This window comes from Panthera onca, chromosome B1 (genome assembly GCF_046562875.1).
Source record: "Panthera onca isolate mPanOnc1 chromosome B1, mPanOnc1 haplotype 2, whole genome shotgun sequence".
NCBI lineage: Eukaryota > Metazoa > Chordata > Mammalia > Carnivora > Felidae > Panthera > Panthera onca.
The window spans coordinates 130,440,667-130,464,681 of NC_138342.1; the positions used below are offsets into that span (position 1 = coordinate 130,440,667).

The window sequence follows — 24,015 nt, forward strand, 5'->3', positions numbered from 1 at the left end:
CACCACCATTTTATAGCTCAATATACAGTTTAACACAGAAAAGTTGATCATGTGCACAAAAAACACCAGGTAAAAGAAACTTAGAAATGTGAGGGGAATGTCTTTCATTTATTGTAAACTACAAATGGCTGGATGTTTAATATCACCTCTCTGAGTTAGATTAAATATAAGAACCTCCTTCTTCAGGAGGGGGCCAGGAGTTAGGAGTGAAGATGAACAGAGAAGTCCAGGGTTTAACCCCAACACAGCCCTGTTCAGGTTTGGCCTGGTCAGGCCCACAAAGAGATGCAAATATGAGCTAATTGTGATGCTGCATGTTTTGGTGGGGATCTTCCTTGCTGCCAAGGCCTGTCAAAACGTGAATAATGAATGGTATTGCCACCAAAAGGCTTACTGTCGTTCTCAAAAAAGGGTCCATTTGAATTCTTTCTAGGTATCTGGCTTAAGTAATACTAAGATGCTAATTGTTACGGGCTGGTTTTATTATTTCCTATCATACCCGAAGTATTTACCATCTTATTGGAAATAGAAGCTTAGCGCCGAAGTGTTGTGCATAATTGGTCCCTAAACTAAGTACAAACTCAATTTGCAAGGGAAATAAAAAGGGCTTTACAAAATTGCTAAGTCACCAACATGTCCTTTTGCCCACCTTTATATGCCATACATCTTGTACAAGATTGCACATATTATTTCCCCAGGGAAGTACACACACACACACACACACACACACACACACACACACACACCATCACCACCACCACATACCAATATCGTTGATTCATTGAGTTTCTGTTTGCTGACTGCCTGTAACTGTGAGTGTTATGGTTTCAAATTACTCTTTGTTCTTCTAACTTCTTCAAAGGATAAACAATTTAAAACAGTTAAAACCAGTAGCAAAAGAAATTGGCATCTGACATCCTCGTTAACTTAATTCCTCTCACTGAGACTCACATACTTGTTTTTTGATGGTGGTAAGTGGAAAGAAGTAATACACTTTCATGTTGTATTTTAAAGGTATTTTTCTCCTGAAAATTTGAATGTTATAACAGCCAGTACCTACATTTTCAAACAGTACTGAGCGGTTTTCTAAGCACTGTATCAACTGTAAGCTAAGAAAAGGACTAGCTGAGGGTTTTCTGGATGAGGGAGAGCCTCAGTAATGTGTACACTATTTCTCTTACCTTAGTCTCCGCTTCCATCCTGGTCTCCAAAACGCACACACACGCACACACACATACACCTTAAAAAGCAAATGAACAATGTGCTCTAAGGAAACATAGACAGCAGGAGAAAAAGGTCATCAGCTGCCTAATTACCTCATTCTTACATGTTGGTAGGGATTGTCTGTAATCTCTCTTATCCTCAAACAAATCAGGCATTGTTGTTGACCAAGTACCTGTGTTTACTTCTGGCAAGAGAAATGCCTGTTGATGTTACCATGGATATCAACATCACATGTGAAAGCATTTTCTATTTAAAACTTTTCAGAAATCACTTGTTAGCACCCACAAAAAAAGTTTTCTCCCTCTTCATAATCAGAGCCCAGTCATTATTTACTACACTTAAAAGCAATTTACTGTCTACATTTCTTAGCCTGCAACAAGAAAACATCATCTTCTCAGTTCAAAGTTGTCTAGAAAACTATAGCAACCCAGTGTCTGCATTTTGCCAATAAGGTATGCGATGCAAATTCACATTCATGGTGACGGCAACAATTCTGTTGAATTTATTTATTTTACACTTTTCAACCTTTGAATGGAACAAGGCCTAGTGATTTCTCTTAGACATGGCTCTTACTAGAAGGGTTGGTGAGTCTTTGCATTTGTCTGCAAGTCTGTTTAAATCTAGAGTTGGTAGAGTTAGTTTCTTTTGCAGTGTCCAATTTTAAGAGCCTATAATCTAAATACTGAACAACTGATCTCATCAGCTATATTTTAAGAACAAAGATTAAGTAAATCTCAGTCTGCATCAGAGAAAGAGATTTTAAAAAATCAGTTTGATGCCTCAATCCTATGCCAGAGGGGACTTATTTCGTTGTGTCCATTGTGGTTCCTTAGAGGGCCCAGTAAGTCAGCTCATGCATTAGACTTAACTCCTTAAGCAAACACGCCTGCTTTAGAACTGAAAGTTTTGTTTTGTTTTTAAAAGGATGGATTCTGACATTTGATTCATTTTGGTTTCAAGGTTTTGTTTAGTGGCTCCTAATGACAGATTCAAATACAAAATGCTTGATGTAGGAGAAACCGAAAGCTTCTCAGGGCTGAAGAAGTGAAGCCAGAAGAGAAAAAATGAACTGGGCAAAGGAAAAGGAGCCATCTGCCATCTGGAAAGGAAAGTCTGGGGAGAGGGAAAAGCAAACCGCAGACAGAGAAGTTCTTCTGCAGGGTCGGAGCTGGCACCTGTGAGGCTCGTGGCCTGGGCCACACTAAGCTAGAACACGCTCCAGAGAGGTCAGCTTGCTTGGAAGAGTGCGTGCCGGCCACACTCCCTGCTGCTCAGATGTCCCTGCGGTCAAACAGCAGCTTCCTCCAAGCCACAAATTCCAGGGCCTGGGCTGACTTGGAACACACTTGGCTTCAGGAGTCTTTCCAGCCTTCCTCCCAGAGAGGGCTGCTGGCGTTTCTGGGGTACAGAAGACAAACAGCAGACCCTAACTCCCAAGCACAAACTTAGGTGAGATGAAGGCTTGGTTAACAATCTGCATATAAACAGATGAAGAACAAACTGCCCATCAGATTTGCAGCCTTTGATTCAAATCCGTGGGGACACTGACTGTATTTCAGACTTGGGCTCTGTGCTACTCAACTACTTTTTGGCCACCTCATTTGCACACCATATAAAAAGAGCCAAAAATTGGGTGCTGGGTGGCTCAGTCAGTTGAGATTCTGACTCTTGATATTGGCTCAGGTTGTGATCTCCCCGTCCTGGGATTGAGCCCTGCGTTGGGCTCTGGGCTCCACACTGACAGCACTGAGCCTGCTTGGGATTCTCTCCCCTCTATCTGTCCCTCGCCAACTGGCTCGAGCGAGCGCTCTCTCTCTTTCTCTGCCCCTTCTCCACTCACTTGCGATGCATTCTCTCTCTCTCTCAAAATAAATAAACTTTAAAAAACGTAAATAAGAGCCAAAAATTAAGGCTGACACATTCAGGACCAGCACACAATGCTGTTTGGGCACAATAGAACACTTCAGACTGCAGGAGGGGGAGGTAGGAAGCAGCCAGCATCAGACTGAAGATCTCTGCTTTCTTCGTGTACTGATGCCAAGGAGTGGACTCTGGAGTCCAATTTAACTTCTGTAAGCTAGAAAATGCAGAATGGAGAGTTTCTAGAATTGTTGTGAGAATCAAGTGTGATGCCTGACACATGGCCAACAGCAAGTATCAGCTCCTCCTTCCTCTAACTGGGGTTAATGGATGTGCATACAAAGTACAGATGTAAGAGACATGACTTGTGGAAAGAGCAAGTTTGGCAAATACTTAGATCTAAGGAATTTAGAAGAGAAAAAGAACCAGAGGAAAGCTGGGATTGTGAGTTTTATTTTACTTTATTTTTTAAAGTTTATTTATTTTGAGGAGGGAGGGGGAGAGAGAGAGAGAGACAGAAAGAGAGAATCCCAAGAAGGCTCCTGGCTGCCAGCACAGAGCCCAACTTGGGGCTCAAATTCATGAACTGTGAGATCATGACCTGAGCCAAAGTCAGATTCTTAACCCAATGAGCCACCCAGGTGCCCCTATTTTATTTTTTCTTAATGTTTATTTATTTTGAGAGGGAGGGGAGGGAGACAGAGAGAAGAGAGAGAGAATCCCAACCTGACACAGGGCTCAATCTTAGGAACTATCAGATCACAACCTGAGCTGAAATCAAAAATCAGATGCTCAACTGACTGAACCACCCAGGCACCCCTTGATTGTAAATTTTAAAAATCAGGTCTTAAGAGGTGCAGGCAGGAAGAGTCCTAGTTTTAAGAGAAAGAAGAATTGACCCTTGGACACTTAATTTGGACCTGAGATATTACAGAGACAATTTAAGATTTAAGAGTCTGTGACACGGAGGTGAAATCAGAAGTGGATTTGCCTTGGAGCTCAAGTTTTGCTGCCCCTTACTTTCCCAGACACTACCAAGGACACATACCTAGTGTTGTGTCTGTAGGTTGTTATCATTTCTCTTTAAAAAGCTCCCTCAAGAGTTAAACGAACTTCAGGCCCCATAAAATCTGGACCTTCCAGGTTCAAGTCAGAAGGTAGCACCCGTGGGGGAATGAGAGATAAAGAGTTGGAAGAATCTAGTTACTGTCCTCAAAGGACAAAAAGGGTCAGCAGAGGAGGCCAGAGAGGCAAAGGGAAGGCCGGTAGGTCAGGATGCTGCAGGGAGATCAAAAAGACACGAGGTTAAGGATGGGTCACTGGATTTGACCCTTCAAAAAAGTGGCTGATTTTAAAGTGCATACTTAGTACAGTGTGGGTAAAGCCCAGGTTGGGGGGTTGGGGGGGGTGGGGGGGGTGCTTGAAGAGTGGGAAGTGTTCAGTGGGTGTAGACCCCTCATCTGGCCAGGCCCACATAAAAGAAAAGGAGAGGATACCATTCGGCTCCTCGATTTTGATACTCTATAATTCAGCTTTTGCCTGTGCAGTCGCTGTTCCTTTGGGATTAATATTATCTTCCTGAGCATGGGACTTTCCCTTTCATTACATTCCCACTCCTTGAGATTTCCTGTGGGCTTGGTTGGACCTACCCCTCACGTGTAGTATAAGCCTGTTCAATGACTGATATATGGGCTCTTGCCTGGCATGGAATTTGTTTTTTGTTTTGCTTTGTTTTTGCCCTAATAGCTTCACTTTTTCCATCCATATGGAGGTCGGGAATTCTGTCGTGGGAGTTCAGGGGTTGAAGACCAGGGTGGAGAGTCAGAAGTCATGAGGCACCAGAGGCTGGCAAGGCTGTGCGGTCTGTTATCTGGGATCACAAAGTCAGAGGTAAGGATGACTTCATCCTCACACAGGGCACCTCCCCACCTGATTTCCGATGGGCCGGGCTTGCCCAGGATCTTTTGACTATGTTTCTCACTGGCTGGAGTCACAAGTTACTTTGAAAAAAAAAATGCGATTAAACTGTCCCGGGTTTCTTCCTGTGAGGAGTCTTTCCCAGACAGCGTCCGTTCAGGAGATCTGGCTTGCACTGGACTTTTTCTTTGCTTTGCTTAAGTATAGCTGAAAGATTCCTGTTACCATCATCACTGAGAAGATTATATAGATATAAAAAGGTAACAAACCTACAGACTCTACGGAAGAGCTGACCTTTGGGTAGCTCCGGCTCAACCGGGATTCGGTTTTAAGGGCTGCGACAGTTCACCCAAATGCTGTCTTGTGCTCCAGGGAGAAACAAGCACGGGGGCAGAGGGTGGACTGGCGCGAGCGCGCGCGTGTCTGTGTGTGTGTGTGTGTGTGTGTGTGCGCGCGCGCGGAGTGTGTGCGTGCAGGAGAGTGCGTGTGCGCAGGGGGTGCCGGGGAGGTTGCGGCAGAGGCTGCTTTGTGGAAAGCACTTGCGGGCTCAGAAGCGGCTTGGCACCTCCCCTTGCTGGTTACTCGAGGACACCCGACTCTTCTTCACACTCCGTACTTGTCGGTTTCTCGCCGCCCCTACTTCCCTCGGGGGCTTTCGGGTGCGGGGAGCAGCGTGCGGGGTGGCGGCTTCCAGGCCCCCAGGGCCCCGCGTAGGTGAAGGTGAGCACCGCAGCGCCGACGGTGGCGCTCGGAGGGTGGGAGGAGGGAAGGGGCCGAGCATGAAAGGGCGTGTTGCGCTTTGCGGCTGGCGCTGGGAGCAGCCTGGACTGCGGCATTGTTACCTGAGGCAGCGCCTGAGCCCCGCCCCGCGCCGCCCTGCCCCCTCGCGGTCCGGGGCCGCCCCGGCTGCAGAGACCCGGGAAGAAGCGTTGGTGCTGGAGACAGCGGTGGGGAGCGAGGAGCGCGCGCGCGGAGAGCCGGCCGCCGGTGAGTGGGAGCCGGACGGCCGAGGCAGGGGTGACCGCTGCTCGGGGGCATCGGGTCCCAGACACTTCCCGATTCTGTAGGGCCGAGGTGGAGGATCAGCCAGGACCCGGGGCTGCGGCGCCAAGTCTCGGCTGCCTTCGAGCCTCAGTGGGAAGGCTGGGGAGGTTTGCGCTTCCTCCACACCCACCCGAGTGACTTTGGTGCTTGCGCTAGAGGACAGCGATCGGCCTCTTGAGGATAAGACGGGCTGGCCTGGACCCGCGTCTAGAGAACGAGCTAGGTCACGGGCCGCCTCCGGGTTGGACCTGGCTAATTTAGTTTTAGCTGCTAAGACTTTTGGATAAACTGTGCCCCCGCTTGATCCCCGCCCGGTCCTAGAGCGCGCAACCGGCCAGCGGGGAGCCACGACTTGGCCCTCCGGACAGTGGGTGCGGGGTTGGCGAGGACCGCGTCCGGGTGATGCGGACTGAGGACAAGACGGCTCTTGCACTTGCACACTTGTCCTGGCCGTGCGAAGTTCAGGTTACAAATTGCGCCCTGAGCTTTGAAATTTGGGGAGGAAGCGGGTGGGCTGGTGAGTCAGCTCCAGCCGCTGCGGTGCCCCTAGCTCGAGGACCGCGGGCTCTCGGTTTAATCCTCTGACCAAACACCAGGAGTCTCTCCTCTACATTTTTTCCGTCGTCTCTTCCCGGCTCCCATCTGGTGATTTGCAGTGCGGCCGCCAGGGCTTTCTCCCCTGCGCCCAGGACCCGGACCCCGGACGTGGGGGAGGTGTCACCGCGAAGGTTCGAGGACTGGGTGGAGCTCGCGTTTGCGAACCAGGAGACCCCCCCCTACCCCCGCCGCCGGCTTTGCTTCAAACACTGAAACACCTCCGCTAGTTAGCCCCCCCACCCCTCCCGGCTTTCTGGAGCTTTGTGCAGCTGCCGGGTGGAGGGGCGGGTACCCTGGGATCGGCGCGGGGCCGGGGGGCGGACCCTAAAGCCCGGGCCCTCCAGGCGAGGGGGCGGGGCCGAGAGACACCCCCCCCCCCTCCCCCTTGCACGCCTGGCCAGCTGGCCTCTGGGGCCGCGGGAGCGGCGAGCTGGTGCGGCGGCCCCTCCAGTCGCTTCTGCCCGAAGACCGGCGAACGCTCGGCGCTCCCGGGAGGAGGAGGGTCCAGCCCTTCCCCGGCGTCGGCCCTTTCGGCCCCGCTGGTTCCCACACGGCCGGCACTTGAGTCTCCCTGGAGCGCGCCCTCGCCCCGCCGCAGGGGTCGCCGGCGAGCTTGCGCGGCCGTGTGGGAGTCTATCTCCGCGGCGCACCGGCGCCCGCTCCCCCACCGCGGCTCCTGCAGCGGTCCAGATAAAGACGCCGCCCGGGGCTCGTGCGCGGCCGCGGGACCTCCCTCCCGCGTCCCTCCTGCGGCCGCTGGCGCCTCAACGCGCTACCCAGGGATTCGGCGGACGCGGCGCCCCCGAGCCTTCTGTGCGGCCGAGCCGGGGCCGTTTTGGTGAGTGGCTGGGGCGGGACGCAGGACTCGGGGCTGGGGGCGGAAGGACTCGGTGGACCGCTCGGCGGTGCAGAGACCTGGAAAACTACTGTGTGTCTAGACCTCGCGAAAGAAATCGTGCCCCCGGTGTGCCCCACGCCGAATTTCTTCAGGACCCGGCAGTGTTCAAACATCTGTTTGCACAGAAATTGCCCCTACTGTTCGGCCGTCTGTGACCCCCCTCTACTGACCCATAGTTGTCTTCGTGGAATGAGTGGCGAGCGCTTCCTTCCCTCCCTCTCTCATGAGCATCTTTGGCGCTCGTTTGCTTTTTTTCTTGGTTTTGGGACGTTGAGAGAAATTGAAAAAGCACATTCGAACAACAAGCGTTCTTTCTCTGCTCTCCGGGTGTTGCGCTCAGGGGCATCTGTGAAGTGTTTATGTTGTGCTGCAGATTAAACACGCTGACTGCAAACAGTCTTGGGTTCTTTCGCTGCACGCTGGAGTGCCAAGGTGAAGGGTTGGATGTTGCCAGCTCTGATTTGACTGCGTGGTTGACATTCTGTGTTTAATAATCAAGAAAGGTTTTGAAAGATAGGTGGTCGGGGAGGAGCCTTTCCCAATGAATTAGTGGAGTGAGAGCAAAAATTCCGTATTTTAGAATCGCTCGTACTCTCCCTACCCTTTCTTCTTCCCCAGATTAAATAGGGCTGAGTGTTCGTCTTCTCTCCAAACCTGGCCTACTCTGCCCCGTTTGTCATCAGAAGGGTGTGGGCCAGCCCTTCCTGCTCCCACCTCATCTGTGACACAAGTCAGGAATGAAGGGGAAAGGTTTCCTGGAGGGTTTTCCTTGGCTGGTTTACTTTTGATTATTGTTGACCTAGAGGGTGAGTGAGGTGCTGAGCAATAGGGCCCCACTAACCCTCTTTGAGGAAAACCCTGAGCTCTGAACTGACTTTCAGGAACATGTTTTCCTCCTAAATATGCTGTGAAATGAAATGTACATTTTCTCTCTTCTTCCCTCCCACTCACTCCCTTTAAGAGAACACCAAGAGCAAAGCAATGCTTGCTGTTGGGCCAGAGGGCTTCGTTGAAGACCCTTATGAACATTCACATTCTAAGACGTTTTGCTTTCTGATCAGCTAAAGACATGGTCCCAGAATCCCCCTATTGAAAATTCACATGGTTAAAAGATGCTCCACGGAGCTACCGCCTCCCTTGAGGGTCCATCACTCAGGCACACCCCTGATGGGTCATGATTAGCACTCAGGGGACTTGAAGAGTTATCTTCAGAACCTTACAGTGACAGCCCTACATTTTACTCAGGGCTGGGCATTTGTCAGCCTTAGCAGCTGCCCTCCCTGCTGCTGAGGTCCCCAACCTGTAGGTGACATGTTAAATACAAACCTGTCTCTATCTGCCCTGGAGAGATCGATGGGACACTTGACACTTTCCAGACAGAGCCAAGGCTAATTCCATTGTCCCTGTTGGCAATTGGCAGCTGTGAGAAACAGCAGTGGGTTTAAGGCTCCCGCAATACCTGTGTTCTAGCATGTTTGGAGAGCATGTGTTTGCATCTTTACTGTGGACAGTACCCTAGTAAATCAAATGTTCTTTGTGTATCCTCTGTTTTACTGCCTGATGAGACTGTGGAAAGGGTTAGAATGTCTGTCTGTACTCTTTTTCCAATGTCTCTTTGACATTGGAAATCCCAGCCAAAGGGAAAGCCCTATCAAAGCCCTATTGAAGCCGGTAGTAAAAGCATTAGCATCTAAGCTAATCATTGCTGGAGAATTTATTCATTAGAAGCTGTTGGGGGCCTAGGATCCTTATTTGTTACCCTGGGAAAAAATTAGCCAGACAGCATACCAGCAACAGTGTTGTAAATTTTATTTCGTTCTTTTAACTTTTGAAAATAACATTCTTTCTCAAGATGGGGCAGTGGTTAGAATTATGCCAATGCATGACTAACACCCGTCACTTTTTACTTTGATAAGCTTTTATCTGGTACTTCTGTGCAATGTGCAAGACTCAGACAGACTTGCATCCTTCAGAGCTTTAGTGTTAGCAAAGCAGTGCTGGTGCAGGACCAAGTGTATGGTCTTTCTCACTCTTAGTATCTCTGTATTTGCTGTGTGAGGTTTAACGGTATATCTGTATATATACGTATGCAGCACTGAGTGAGTTATTGCTTTCTAGGATGGAGACTTTTTTTTTTTTTTTTTTCAACGTTTTTTTATTTATTTGTGGGACAGAGAGAGACTGAGCATGAACGGGGGAGGGACAGAGAGAGAGGGAGACACAGAATCGGAAACAGGCTCCAGGCTCTGAGCCATCAGCCCAGAGCCTGACGCGGGGCTCGAACTCACGGACCGTGAGATCGTGACCTGGCTGAAGTCGGACGCTTAACCGACTGCGCCACCCAGGCGCCCCGGATGGAGACTTTTTAAGGTGATCACCTATTCTTGAGTAATCTATAATCGAGTCAGCATATCTGCAGTTGGAGGTGAATTGGAGGATTAGCAGCTCTTCAATACATGAGATATTTTATGTACAGAAGTATTTGAAACTATGTAAGGATAAACTGCCAAGATTACCTGTACAGTCTTGAAAAAAGAAGAGTTCAAATGTAACTATAAACTGTAATTGACAATGAGTCATTTGCTTAAGGGGTGCCAACTATGAAAACAGCCTAGTTATGCCCCTAATGATAATTATGAAAACTCCTTTTAAAAGCCAGTTGCATCTCGAGTGAGCTGTAAGTTGGCTTGGGTAAATAATTTCAGTTTTACTTTCTAAAAAATTATCTAGTGATGATGGCTACACAACGCTTTGAAAGTGCTTAATGTCACTGATGTACACTTATAAATGGTTAAAACGGCATTTAAAAAATCCAATTAGTAGCTGGCAGTGCCATCTTTTACCCACATATAGTTTTCAAAAGTTAAGTATTCAAATGTTTAATAAAAACATTTGTTCTTGTAATTTAGAGATGATATATAACCACTGAGTATTGAAAAAGGACAAACCTAGCAACTTAGAAAGCAAAGAATGGGACTACTAAAGGTATTTTTCTAGCAGCCAGGAGTAACTTAGCATTTTATCTATTAAACCCAATACATATTTTGAAGAAAATGTGGGAAAGTAAAGAGAAATCATATGGACATATGATACTGGTTATTGTTAATACTAGCTAACTATGGTACCCAGGCATCTTGGTACATGTAGTAGCTCATTTATTCTTATGCAAACTGATGAAACAGTATATCTTTATATTATAGACGAGGATACTGAGCTGTAGATCAAATAACCTTGGGTTGCTCAGTCAAACAAATAGCAGAACCGAGATCTGAGGGGGAAAAATCTATTCCGAACTCTCCACTCTTATTCCCAAGGCAATGCTGCCTCTTGTACATGGTTCTGTGCAAAGTATCTGAAAATATTTGAATTAGTGCTATCAGACAGATCACTCCTACGTAATCCAGTGTTGTTTGACCAATGTGTGTCTGTAAGTGTGAGCTCTGACAATGATGTTGTAAAAGGATAATTACACTCAGAAGGCCAGTCTAAAAAAGCCTTTCCCTGTGGCCCTTTATGACCTGGAGGAAACGGTCCTTTTTACATGCCCACATAGTCGGGGTGCTCACTTCATAAGGGTCCCTGCATCTTCAGTGAACCAGTCCTCATCTCTGAAGAAATGTAGTTGTTTTGACCTCTGTTTTCATATCAGGTCCATAACAACTCAATACCAAAAGCAAACATTTAAAGGTCAATAAAAACACAAGCTACTAAAATTAGTCAGTGACTGTGGATAAGGGGTAGACATGGCAGGTATGATACGGACAGCATATCCTCGTGTGTATATGTCTTCTTTGCTAATAATGTCACAGAAGAAGCAGAAGAGGTTGGCCAGAAGTTCTGATTGTTTCCTAAGAGTGGCTTAATTAGAATCTGAAATGAGAACATTGGAAGCAATGGGAGAGGTCATGTAATGGATCCCAACCTCCTAATTTTACAAATGACAAAACTGAAGTCTAGTGAGGCGAAGTGATTTGTCTAAAATGTAAGCAGTGCCACTTGATTTAGAGCCACAACCTTTAATCTTTACATTTAGTGGTTTTTTCCTCTATTTGTGGGGAAGCCCCATCACCAAGTGGAGCAGGGACTTGGTGGCCCCTGACTCCGGGAGAAGGAGTTTGGTCACTATTTTATCATCTCCAGATGCCCTGCCTATTACATGCAAGGCAGAGTATGCCCTTTGACCAAGTGATTGGTAGGGGACATGTCCATACTGGTGAAAGGCAGGATCATACACTAATACCTAATGCTTCAGCCATTTGGGTAATTTCCCTAGGGGTTGGGTATCCATTGCCCAAAGAAAATGAGCCAGTTAGTGAACAAGTAGTTTATTCATAAAGTGACCAGTACTTGCTGAACCTATAGTGAGCAGGTTCCCAATAAATATGTCTTTGATTGATTAACGGAAGGTTTCCAAGTTGATTTGTTGCTTCTGCTTTGGCAGCATTTCCAGGAGGTAAAATTTGTTTGGTTCACATTTAGAAAAGTAGTGGTCTCTTTTAATGCTCTTTTGGATGATTGTAATACCCAGCCACTCGACGAGGACTGGCACTAGGCTCTGGAGGGAAGAGCTGGTATTCACATGTTTTCCTGTACTGATTTAAAGTTGTTTTATCTTTGTAGGTTTGGAAGATGACACACAACACAGTTGCCTTTTTCTCTGGCAGCAGACTAGCGGGTGAAAAAGTATGACACGAGTTTGATGTTTGTGTCTGCTTCCCCAAGGTCAAGAAATTATCTCCTTAGAAGGCAACAGTACTATGCATGTTATGAATTGTGTCTCCTTGGTCAGCGATAAAGAAAATGGGAATGTCGCCTCGGCAGCTGGATTCATGATCGGGCAAACCCCCCCACCCCCACCACCTCCACCCCCTCCACCTCCACCATGTCCATACTCAGGGGAGGGTTTTCTGCCCTCTCCCCCTCCTCCACCCCCTCCTCCACTCCCCGGGGTGCCTCCAGTCCCACCTCCCCCTCCAGGACTACCCCCGGCTTCTCACATGAACGGCTACAGCCACCTGGGTAAGAAAAAGCGGATGAGAAACTTTTTTTGGAAAACCATTCCGGAGGAGCAAGTTCGTGGCAAAACCAACATCTGGACTTTGGCGGCCAGGCAGCAGCATCACTACCAGATCGATACAAAGACCATCGAGGAGCTCTTTGGGCAGCAAGAAGACACCACCAAACCTTCCCTTTCTAGGAGAGGAGGAACTTTAAACTCATCCTTCAGAGACCCTAAGGAAGAGGTAAGAACGGATCCAGGAGGGATGATCCTCCACATGCTGCATTGTTTTGTGTTTGGAACGCTGTGTACATTTCAGAACTTGCTAAATCACTCGCAAATACGATAATGCAAGCGAATGTGCTCTGGAAATGTAGAAAGGGCCTTATGCGATGAGCTTGAGCTGACTAGCAAAAAAGTGTAAGAAGCATGCATGCCACATCCTCCCAGACATCCCGGTGGAGTATGACCTCACGCCGAGAACATGCTATCTGGGGCCATCGTCCTTTGGCCTCTCAGCACTGCCCTGTCTCCAACACATCTGCTGTGGTTTCCCCTGGTGGGGCAGTTCTGCTCAAGTCCATATTAGTAGTCTCTGTCGGAACAAAAACCGGAGTTCTTGAACTCAGTTAACTACGATTAACAGGAACTTTCTGAGACAAAATGCCTTTTGTTAAATACACCATTAACTACTCTACATCCTTAAGATTTTACCCCTATTGCAATAAAAACTATGCCTCTAGTTTTCCTTCCCTAAGTGTTGTGAGTTAGTCTTGAATTAAACTATGGCTCTGAATTCAACTATGGCCACTGTGGAATAGATATTTCCAGAAAGCTCAGTGCATAAAGCTAGTTTTTAGATGGATTTTCTAGGAAGCATATTTCCAGTGAACAATAAATGTCGTACTGAGAATAAAGCTAGCAGGTTATAAGAAGTTCACCAAAAGCACGGCTTCAGAACTATTGATTACCATACATATATATTATAGAAACTGAATTAAAAATTGCATTTGAAAGTATTGTTTAGAAACAAAGTAAATTGAGAAACCTCCTCCACTTGCTAGCAGGAGTCATGAGGAAACCAGAGATTGAAAGGAAAGAATGTTGCCCACCGAAAAGAAAAAGGGGGGGAGGGGCAACAAATGTATTATTTCTATTTGTTTTATTTATTTATTTATTTATTTATTTAATGTTTGTTTACTTTTGAGAGAGAGTGTGAGAAGGGGAGGGACAGAGAAGGAGGGAGACACGGATTCGGAAGCAGGCTCCAGGCCTAGGACCTGAGCTCTCAGCACAAAGCCTGATGTGGGGTTTGAATTCATAAGCTAGCCATGAGATCATGACCCGAGCCGAAGTCGGATGCTTAACTGACTGAGCCCCCCAGGTGCCCCCAAATGTATGGTTTTTAAAATCTGTTCTACAGGAACAGAAGAAATAGGTCAAAGATGGAGTGGATCAGGTAAGAGAGTAGGCAGGGCTCTGGGATGGAGTCGCATCTCTCTGCATGATTGAATTCCTGAGTTGACAGTCTTGACCTCTTTTCTCTGTGTGTCCCAGGAGCGTATGAATTTCTTCTCTCCACGAATTCACTTGGGGGTCCTTGAACTTGGTGGTATGGTCCTCTGTTGAAATAGCCAAGAGTCGATTAATTATAAAATGTGGAAATGCTGGGATTGGAATTAAGTGTGTAAAGTAAATTTGACAGGAAGTCTTCAGGACTGTCCCTAGCGCCCTCCCCTGCTGAGCATAGACTTTCCCTGCTCCTTCCCTTTATGTGAAGCCCTTTTATTTCTTAGCGTATCCTTTCAGTATTGGAAAGAGCAAGAAGTCACTTCCTTAGTACCCTGGCCTTTGCCCCAGCGTCCAGCAGAGACTTCTTATTGTACAGTGGGGCATTTCTCACCATTGTTTCCTAGTTCTCTTTACTGAATGTCAGCGACTATGAAGGAGAGAGCGGGTCGGCACATGTGGAAGTGGAGCACATGTCTCAGGATACCACCTCTGACAGAAGGGGGTCTAGCTCACCAGGTTCCTGGGAAGGCACCTCCCAGGTTGGAATGGGTGGCATCCTTTATAAATTGGAGACCTTTATTTTGCCAAATGATGGTTTGAGGGGCTTCAAGGAACTTGCAGCTTTATGTCTGCAAACTCAAGAGGGGTTAAGAACCACTTAGGGAGGGAAATAGCAGGGAGTATGGCATCTTTTCTGAACTACAGCAGGAGCAGAAATGTCAATCTCTAGGCCGCGTCTAAAATTCAGGAATAAAAAGGCTTTCCCCTCATCCCCCTCCACCCCCTCACCCTAGATGCATTTTTACTTTTTTTTTTTTTTTTTTTTGCTTTCACTTAAAAAATAACTAAAATTAAATAATAATGATTATTGTTAAAATTATTTTTAATTGTGATAAAATACATATTACATTTACCATCTTAACCATTTAAAAATTTTTTTTAGTGTTTTATTTTTGAGAGAGAGAGAGAGAGTACAAGCAGGGGAGGGGCAGAGAGAGAGGCAGACACAGAATCCGAAGCAGGCTCCAGGCTCTGAGCTGTCAGCACAGAGCCCGACGCGGGTCTTGAACCCATGAACCATGAGATGATGACCTGAGCTGAAGTCGGATGCTTAACCGACTGAGCCACCCAGGCGCCCCCATCTTAACCGTTTTTAAATGGAATCATGTGGTATTTGTCTTTTGGTAACAGTTTATTTTGCATAATGTCCTTAAGGCTCCTCCATGTTCCAGTATGTGTCAGAATTTTAAGGCTGAATGATATTCCATTGTACGTAGATACCACGTTTTGATGGATCTGGTCCTCCATCGATGGCTATTTGGGTTGCTCCACCTTTTGGCTCTTGTGAATGTGCTGCTATGAACATGGGTGTGCAAGTGTTTTCACTTTTAATACTTGTAGGTCCTAAGCTGAGAGTCGCTAGAAAGAAAAATTAAATCACCATGACTATGTAGTCATAAGATAATATAATTCTCCAACTCTTTAGTACTCAGATAGGATAAGTAGTTAGGTAGAAGGATTTAAGTGTAATAGGTAATACTGTCATATAACAGAGGGTTATCCGGAATTATTTTCAATTTTTCATGCTATCTCCAACATGGCTAGAAGTATATATACTTTTTAAAATTTTCAGTAAAAGACTACAGTACATGCTATTTTCTTCCCCCATTAGATTTTCTTCTAAAGAAATTACAACTCAGCAGTTATAGTTTCCACAAGGCCCGTTAATAAATCTTCCGATTTACTTGGTAGTAAGTGGAGCCCAGGGTTAAACGTAATAGTTGTCACCACCTGTCTGTGTGGAATGGACAATACCCTGAACAGCAGGCTTGGCAGAGGGACCCATCCTGAGCCTGGAAACATGGCATCCCAACCTGCCACTACACAGGCCATAATTCTGGAGGTTCAGACATGCCAGAGATCAGATAATGTCCCCTTGAAATATGTGAAATAACCTCCTACAGAAGTGGCCTGCCATTATGTGGTTGACTGCTACTTCAAAGGGCGCATAAAGCATTACAAATAAGTTCCATTATACTCCAAAGAAAGAAGTTGCTAGAAGATAAGGAAGAGCTGGGTTCAGGAATGGCCGGATTTAGGAAGAACAACACTCAAAATAGTAAATGAAAACATTTAGTACGTGGAGGAGGAAGTTATGAAATATTGCTATCCTTGTATCTCTGTTACCTATAAATTAACTTCAGGAAGCTACAAATGTTAGAGTAATAATTAAAGTATAATAAAGTAATTAGAAGTAACAAAAATATATTACTGGAGATAATAATAACAAGAGTCAGCTCAAGCTCCACCTTCTTTTTGGAGTTCACTGACCTCTTCCCTGAGGTGTTCCCTGTCCATCTGTTACTGTGGCTCCCCAGCCCCCTCAGAGTCTCACTCACACTGGTTAGTTGGATCTGTACCTGCCTCCCTCTAGAATATGAAATGCTCTTAAGGGAAGGGACCGTCTTGGCCAAGTGGTATCTTCCAAAGGAAACTAAAGGTAACTGAGCTGGCAGAACTGAACCAAGGATGCAAAGGGAGTATTTGCCCATATGATACATCAGAATTGGGACTGACAAAGAAAACACAAGATGAATGAAGCCCGAGGATGTAATACAGTGACTACAGTTGATAACATTGTGTTGTATAACTGAAATTTGCTAAGAGAGTGGAACTTAAATGCCTTTCTCCAAAGAAGAGAAAAAAGAGATAAATATGGGAGGTGATAGATGGGGGAGTCCTTCTACCATGTTTACATATATCATTATAAGCATGATGCACGCTTTAAATATCTTACAATTTTATTTGTCAAGTATACGTCAGTAAAGTGAAATAAAAAAAAGAAAAGAAGATACAAATGTTGGAACACAATATGATGTCTGTAGTAATATTTACATTAAAAAAAATTTTTTTATGTTTATTTTTAAGAGAGAGAGAGGGAGGGAGGGAGGGAGGGACAGACAGAGAAAGAGGGAGACACAGAATCCGAAGCATGCTCCAGGCTCTGAGCTGTCAGCACAGAGCCCGATGCGGGGCTTGAACTCATGAACCATAGATCATGACTTGAGCTGAAGTCGGACGCTTAACCTGACCAATTCACCCAGGTGCCCCTGAATTAATCTTTACACTTAACATTAATTAATAATACTATGTAAGAAATAACTGAAATCACTTACTAGAAAAAGAGAAAGAGGAAGAGAGGATGGAAGGAAGATTGCTTTTTCTAAGTTTCTGAGAAGAAATATCTTATTCTCTCACACTCATTCAGGTTATCAGTTATTTCTCAATTTTTGTTATGATCCCAGTAAGTTCTAGAATTCTGGGACATGCTCAATCCAGAACTACAGAACTAGATGAGTATTTGAAATACATTTGAAAGAAGAAAAAAAAAAAAAACCTAGGTTTTTATATTTTTCCCCAAACCTGGGCTGGAAAAGTACACATAAAAAACCTCAGAAACCAAAAGCTACATCTGTAGAAGATACAGGAAGATTTTTAAAATTTTGCTTTTCAGAATTTGACATGGCATTGAAATAAACACCATTTAGTGGTACTTAAAGTAGTCAAGGAAGCCCTCTTGGACATATTGAAACAAAAGTGGCTTAAAAATTTCTTCTTCCACCTTGAAGATATTATGTTAAGTGAAATAAACCATTCACAAAAGGACAAATGCTGTATGATTCTACTTAATGTAAAGTACCCAGAATGGTCCAATTTATAGAGACAGCAAGTAGAAGGGTGGTTGCCAGAGGCTGAAGGAAGGAGGAAATGGGGAGTTAGGATTTAATGGGTACAGAGTTGCAATTTTGCAAGATGGGAAGAGTTCTGTGGATGTGGTGGTGATGGGTGCACAACAGTGTGAAGGCAGTTGATGATACTGACCGTTTAAAAATGGTTAAGATGGGGGCCTCCAGGCTGGTTCATTCAGTAGAGCCTGCAACTCTTAATCTCGGGGTTGTGAGTTTGAGCCCCATGTTGGGTGTAGAGATTACTTGGAAAAAAAAATGGTTAAGATGGTAAATGTTACGTGTATTTTACCACAACTAAAAACGAAAAGCTATTTCTTCTCTTTAAAGAACAGGGGAGGCAGATTTTGTAGTAGTTGGTAGTAGATAAAAGTACAAGAATTGTAGAGGGGTGGGGGGCGCCTTGATTAAGCATCCTGACACTTGATTTGGCCTCAGGTCATGATCTCATGGTTCGTGAGTTCGAGCCCCATGTTGGGCTCTGCGCGGACAGCACTGAGCCTGCTTGGGATTCTCTTTGTCTCCCTCTGTCTTTGCCCCTCCCCTGTGCATGGGATCTCTCTCTCTCTCTCTCTCTGTCTCCCTCCCTCCCTGCCTCTAAATAAACAAAAAAAATAATTGTGGGAGGAGGTAGGAGCACTTATCTGGAGGTTTGCAGGAGAGGAGCGGTACAGCCAATCACACCCTTTACTGAGTGCTGCATGCAGTCTCAGTGCCTCAGGGTGGCGGAGCCCCCCGGGCCACCCTGGCAGTCTGTGGGGAGCCTGTTCCCCTAGCAGGGCCACTTCACATCCTGGTGGGAAGTCCTCGGGGTGGCACGAGGTGAGCCCCTTGTTCACCAGGGCTGGCTTAACTCTTGAGTGCACCTTTCATGGGAAAGCCCCTGAGCTCTACAGTACGCTGGCTGCACCTGCTAAGACAGGCCCTGACTTCTGTCCAGGTCCTGCGTCCGTGTCCTGCAGTGTTCAGAAAAGTAGATTACCTTCAACTGGAACTGGTAGGCAGGGAGGGAATCCTTGTTCCTGAGGCTGTCTGTCTCAGCCTGTGCAGCCAGCAAGTCCACTGCTCTGGATGCTTCCAAAACACCACCCGGTCCCACACGCATGGGGTTCCTGAATTGCCCAGCTCTGAGGCGGCAAGCCTTTGGGAAGTAAGATAAGCTAATTTACAGGTGAAATGATAATCTGCTTTAAAGCACTTTAAAGCACTTTAACAGACACTTTTATAACACTCCTTTAGAAGGATCGGATATGATAACCTGTGAGAGAGAGCCAGATTGTGCACTAGGCAAATCTGAGGATGCCAGGAGAGAATGGGACTGTCCCTGGAAGGCAGCCAGTTGTCTCATTTTCCTGTCGTTTTCCCTGGAAGGTGCTCTGTGATGGCCAGCCCAGGTTTTTCTTTGGACTGTTGCTGAATTGTCTTAAATTAGCGACCAGTTTCAGAAGGTTTGCTTCAAGAGGTGGAGACAGTCGCTGCCCCAGGCTGTGGCTGCTCTGTGTCAAGTATGACAGCAGCTCCTGGAGGCTGTGTCAGCTGTGAGAACACGATTTCTCTCCATCATCCCACACAGACAGCTCTGGAGTCTCCAGGGAACCTGGCCAGGCCCTGTGGATGGCTTTCTATAGATCTGCCCCCATTCCTGGAGGAACATCCCAATGTGGATACCCGCCCGAGGCTGTGGGGGAACATTGCCACTTCTCTAATATTCCTGTATCCTCAGCAGTGTTAAAACTCACAGGAACTAGAGAGAAAAGGAACCAGAGAGACCCAGGCTAGCACTTCAGTTCTCGTGTTGCTTTGGGGAAAGTATAAAAAATGACATCTCTGAGGCTCGGTTTCCTTATTTGTCAGATAGGAACAATAAGAGTAATTTCTCTGTCACTTCCAGCAGCAGTAGCTGTGAATCCGTCAAGGGCACAGAGCATCAGAAGGTTAAGGGTGGAAATTGGAGTTGGGGGCAAGAAGTGTGTGCTGAGGAAGTTCTTTGGAAATGTCTGTCACTGTATCAGTATACGTGTTCTTACTTGTGGCTTTTTAATTTATGAATTATAATAAGACATAGTTTTCTGTCTTACTGAATTTAGATTCCTCTGTCTGGTGTGGGCTTTCCTCATTAAAGGGTGTTAAGGTTGACAGGTTTTATTCTCTCCCTCTCTTCCCCCCTCTTCTCCCCTACCTTCACACTCAACTTGAACTATAGTCCTTGGGTAGGAGTCCAATAAGGAGCCTGTCCTGATTGCTTGGGAGTTTATTTTATGGCTGGCAGGTGATTGCGTGAACATAAAGTAAACCCCTAGGATAGTAAATAATGTGATTGTTTAAGATTAGTCTTCAAAAGGAGGCAGCCATACTCTTGTAAAAATTTAACCTTATAGCCAGGAAGTGCCATTAAATTGGGTTAACAGTTCTTGCTGCTGCTTATAAACTTAGAAGCAGGCCCAGAGACCAGGAATTTAATCTGAAACCTGATTCTCTTTTGTTCACAATGAATCACATACATTTGGAAAGGAAGAGAATTATAACAACATTCCTGTTTTAGCTAGTCTCCCTTTAGCAAAAACCAGATGAAAAAAATTGCAGCAGTTTTAAGGCTATCTTGCCTCCACGCCTCTTGTATATTTGCTGCCAGAGAAAGAAAAACTTCTGTTTATAATAACAACATCCACCCCACTGTCCAAAAAAGGTTCTGTCTAATTTCTAGTCTGATAAAACCCTGCCCAATTATTGATTTTGGACAACTAAAACCTATTGCAGCCAAAATCTGGGTTTTGACAGTACATTAGAATAGCACCGTATTTCATTAACTCAAAGACGCCATACATTGTAAGATACCTCCTGATTTCAGAGATGTTAACATGGATCTTAGACTTGGTGAAAGACAGCACAAGAATTTTCCTTTATAAATTTTGAGTAAATAAAATTTAGAAGACTTTCTTACCTCCTCCTGAAAGGGCTATTGGACATATATATTCTTTTTCAATGAAAAGAAATTTTTCTTTTTGAAAAAAAATTAATTTTATTACATTTCTGAAAATAACAGTATTGGTCCTTCTATATCCCTAAATCAGGGTTGGGACTCTGCAATATCTTCAGTTATTTTTTACTTTCTTAGTTTAAATTTCATATGATCTTGCTATGCTAAGACACCTGTTTTTCAAATTTGGGCTTTTATTATTTTTTTCTCTTTCTTTCTTTTTTTTTAAATATAATTTATTGTCAAGTTAGCTAACATACAATGCATACAGTGTGCTCTTGTCAAATTTGGGCTTTTAAATGCAGGCTGTTAGTTATTCTAAGAGGAAATTGCTAAATTAAAAAAATTTTAATATACATTATTCATTAAAAGTCATGTAAGAGGGGCACCTGGGTGGTTTAGTCGATTGAGCATCTGAATTCAGCTCAGATCATGATATCACTGCTTGTGGGTTCGAGCCCCATGTTGGGCTCTGGGCTGACAGCTCGGAGCCTGGAGCCTGCTTCATATTCTGTATCTCCCTTTCTCTCTCCCCATCCCCCACTCTCTCTCTCTCTCTCTGTCTCTCTCTCTCTCAAAAATAAGTAAACATTTTAAAACTTTTAAAAAAGTTATATAAGATTAAAATAGATATGTACGGGGCGCCTGGGGTGGCTCAGTTGGTTGGGCGACCAACTTCAGCTCAGGTCACGATCTCATGGTCTTTGGGTTGGAGCCCCATGTCAGGCTCTGTGCTGACAGCTCAGAGCCTGGAGCCTGCTTCAGATTCTGTGTCTTCCTCTCTCTCTTCTCCCCACCTTGTGTTCTATCAAAAATAAACAAACATTAAAAAAATTAAAAATAAAATAGGTATGTATAGTTATTATAGTCAAGGAAATATATCATTGCAGAAAATTTGGAGAGATGATAATATTTTAATGTTTGCAAAGCTGCATTAGGTATATCGATTAATCACCAGATTTACATATTGGAAGTTATTCTTTTATAAATTAGTGTCGTATTTTGATAGGTTTTAATTCTCTCCTTTCCTCCAACTCTTTTTATTTGTACTTTACTAGTCTTACGTGTGTCTATTTTTTTCAGATTACTATCTTGGATGCAAAACGGAGCATGAACATTGGGATATTTCTTAAGCAATTTAAGAAGTAAGGTTTTTGCACATATTTGCAACTTTAGTCTCATCCACACTGTCAGCATCAGTCTGGGTGTGGCTGAGCTGAAATTCAGCTTCTAATAAAAGCAAAAGTCATTCCTCATACTTGTATATCCTTGTTAGATACATGGTGTGATGAGTACCCAAGTGTCTGTCATTCTCTGCTGTTTTCCTGCATGAAAACAGAACCTAGTGGCTTGAAGTACAGGGAGAGTTGCCTAGGGGTGTCTGTTCAAGCCTGTCATGTCAGGGAATTTATAAATTCTTCTGTAGTGTTGCCCCTCGAGTGGAAGTTGGACTGGTGAGTCAACAGTGGTTAAATGCCAGTGTTCTAAAGTGGAAAGGAAAGGCTCGCCAGGTTTCCATGTGACCAAAGGGGATTGCTTTTCTTCACCCAGAGAAGACCCCCAGTGGTTGTTGCCTTTCTGGGATGCCCAAGGATGGGCTTCTGGGTGAAGAGCGTGTCAACATCCCTGCTTTCCCTGGCAGTGGGGCTCTTGTGATCACTGACACAGCATGTCCCTCAGACTGGGAAGAAGGCGGGATGGCAGGAGGGTGGAGGTGATTTGTTTTAATTTCCACTGGCTTGTGTTTCTTTGGCACTTCAGCAAATGTGAAATGGAATCTGATTAATTGTCTTTTCAAGGTCTCCTCAGTCCATCGTAGAAGATATTCATCAAGGAAAGAGTGAACATTATGGATCAGAGACCCTGCGAGAATTTCTTAAGCTTTTGCCAGAGTCAGAGGAGGTAAGGAATTTGGCACATGAATTTTAGATGTTAGGAGTGATGATAAAACCTTAACATTTTTCAGAGTGTCAAAACTCACATGGGAAGGGGACTCTGCTACTCGGAGCCAGAGTTTTCTCACCTAAAAGTAAAAAGTCACCTAAGAGAGGGAGTGTAAGTTGTGGAGTTAGGGAATCTAGGTTTAAACTGGAGCTGTACCCTTGCAAGTTTCCTAACTCCAGTGAACTCAGTTTCCACACCTATGCAGAGAGGATGATGGTGCTTGCCTCGCTGGATTGTCACGATGCTGAAAGCCTAGCTATGCGCTGGATGTGGTACTCGGCATGTGGGACCTGAATATGAACTTTGGTTTCCTTTTCCATCTTCCAGTGATGGTTTTTGCCTAGGCTGTACCCAGGTTATTTTATAAATACATACACTTTTTAAACAAAAAAGTAAAACGAAACCGCTTTGGGATGGATATGCTCTAAAATTTTGGAGAGGTAGGTAAACTGTTAATAAATGTCTAATTGACTAAAAGGTGAAAATTGCTGTGGTAGCAATATAGTACTACAATATAAAGTTATTGATCTTTTTTTTGGACTGAATTAACTGTTGAATGGTTAGGAGCTTGATAGAAAAAAACAGTTTATAACATTGTCATGTTGCCGATTATTTTTGAAGAAGGGGACCCTGAAAAACTTCAGTAAGAAATTACATGAATACATGTGCTTGTAAACATTTGAATAATACAGAATCTTAAAGTAAAAAGTGTAAGTTATCCTTTCTACACATATCACTGCTTCCTCCTCCCGCATCCCTCTCTTCTTCCCAGACATAATTTATGGAATTCGACTTTAGTGCTATTGATAACAAGAGAAGTATATATCTGTAATTTTTCTTTTATATCGATCAATGATAAACTCACAATGCCAACTTGAGGGTCTTACGAGGTAACTGGATATTCTAGGTGTATTTGGTAACCTGAACCTCTCTTTCTATGTCAGGTTTTCTGTTTGCAAATTAAGTGTAATTTATCTAAGCTAAGATTAATTAACAGCATTTATTAATGTTAGTGGAGGGTCTTAAAGTCCTGAAGGGAAGGTACATTAAATCATAATTTACCCTGGGTCTTATATGCTAAACAGTCCTTAGTCTTTTTCTTTTTCTTTTTCTCTTTTTTTAATGTAAAGAATGAGAGTCCCAAAAACCTTTAATGAGGATGGATAGGATTTAATTGATTTGAATTTTAAAAGGTTTGCGTTGTTCTCAAAATCTTACTCCTGCTTGGGCTTTTTTCGTGCCTCCTCCTTAGGGCTGTTCTGGTTCCCACTCCTAACTGACCTCATCGTTTATTTAA

At 44.8% G+C, this 24,015-nt stretch overlaps 1 protein-coding gene across 4 annotated transcripts in view; it reads left to right on the forward strand.

Annotated features, from left to right (window-relative positions):
* The first annotated feature begins 5,123 nt into the window (after positions 1–5,123).
* FHDC1 (FH2 domain containing 1) overlaps positions 5,124–24,015 on the forward strand; it is a 42,586-nt gene continuing 23,694 nt past the window's right edge. Inside the window, exons 1-4 of one of the 4 annotated variants that reach the window (XM_060653981.3) lie at positions 5,124–5,261; positions 12,161–12,783; positions 21,858–21,919; positions 22,574–22,676. In XM_060653981.3, coding sequence (XP_060509964.3) covers positions 12,298–12,783; positions 21,858–21,919; positions 22,574–22,676 — 651 coding nt within the window. In that variant the 5' untranslated portion in view covers positions 5,124–5,261; positions 12,161–12,297. Of the gene's footprint in view, positions 5,262–5,490; positions 5,722–5,865; positions 5,989–7,044; positions 7,481–12,160; positions 12,784–21,857; positions 21,920–22,573; positions 22,677–24,015 lie in introns of those variants that run through there. The other 3 variants (XM_060653982.3, XM_060653980.3, XM_078445684.2) reach the window with 3 other exon arrangements.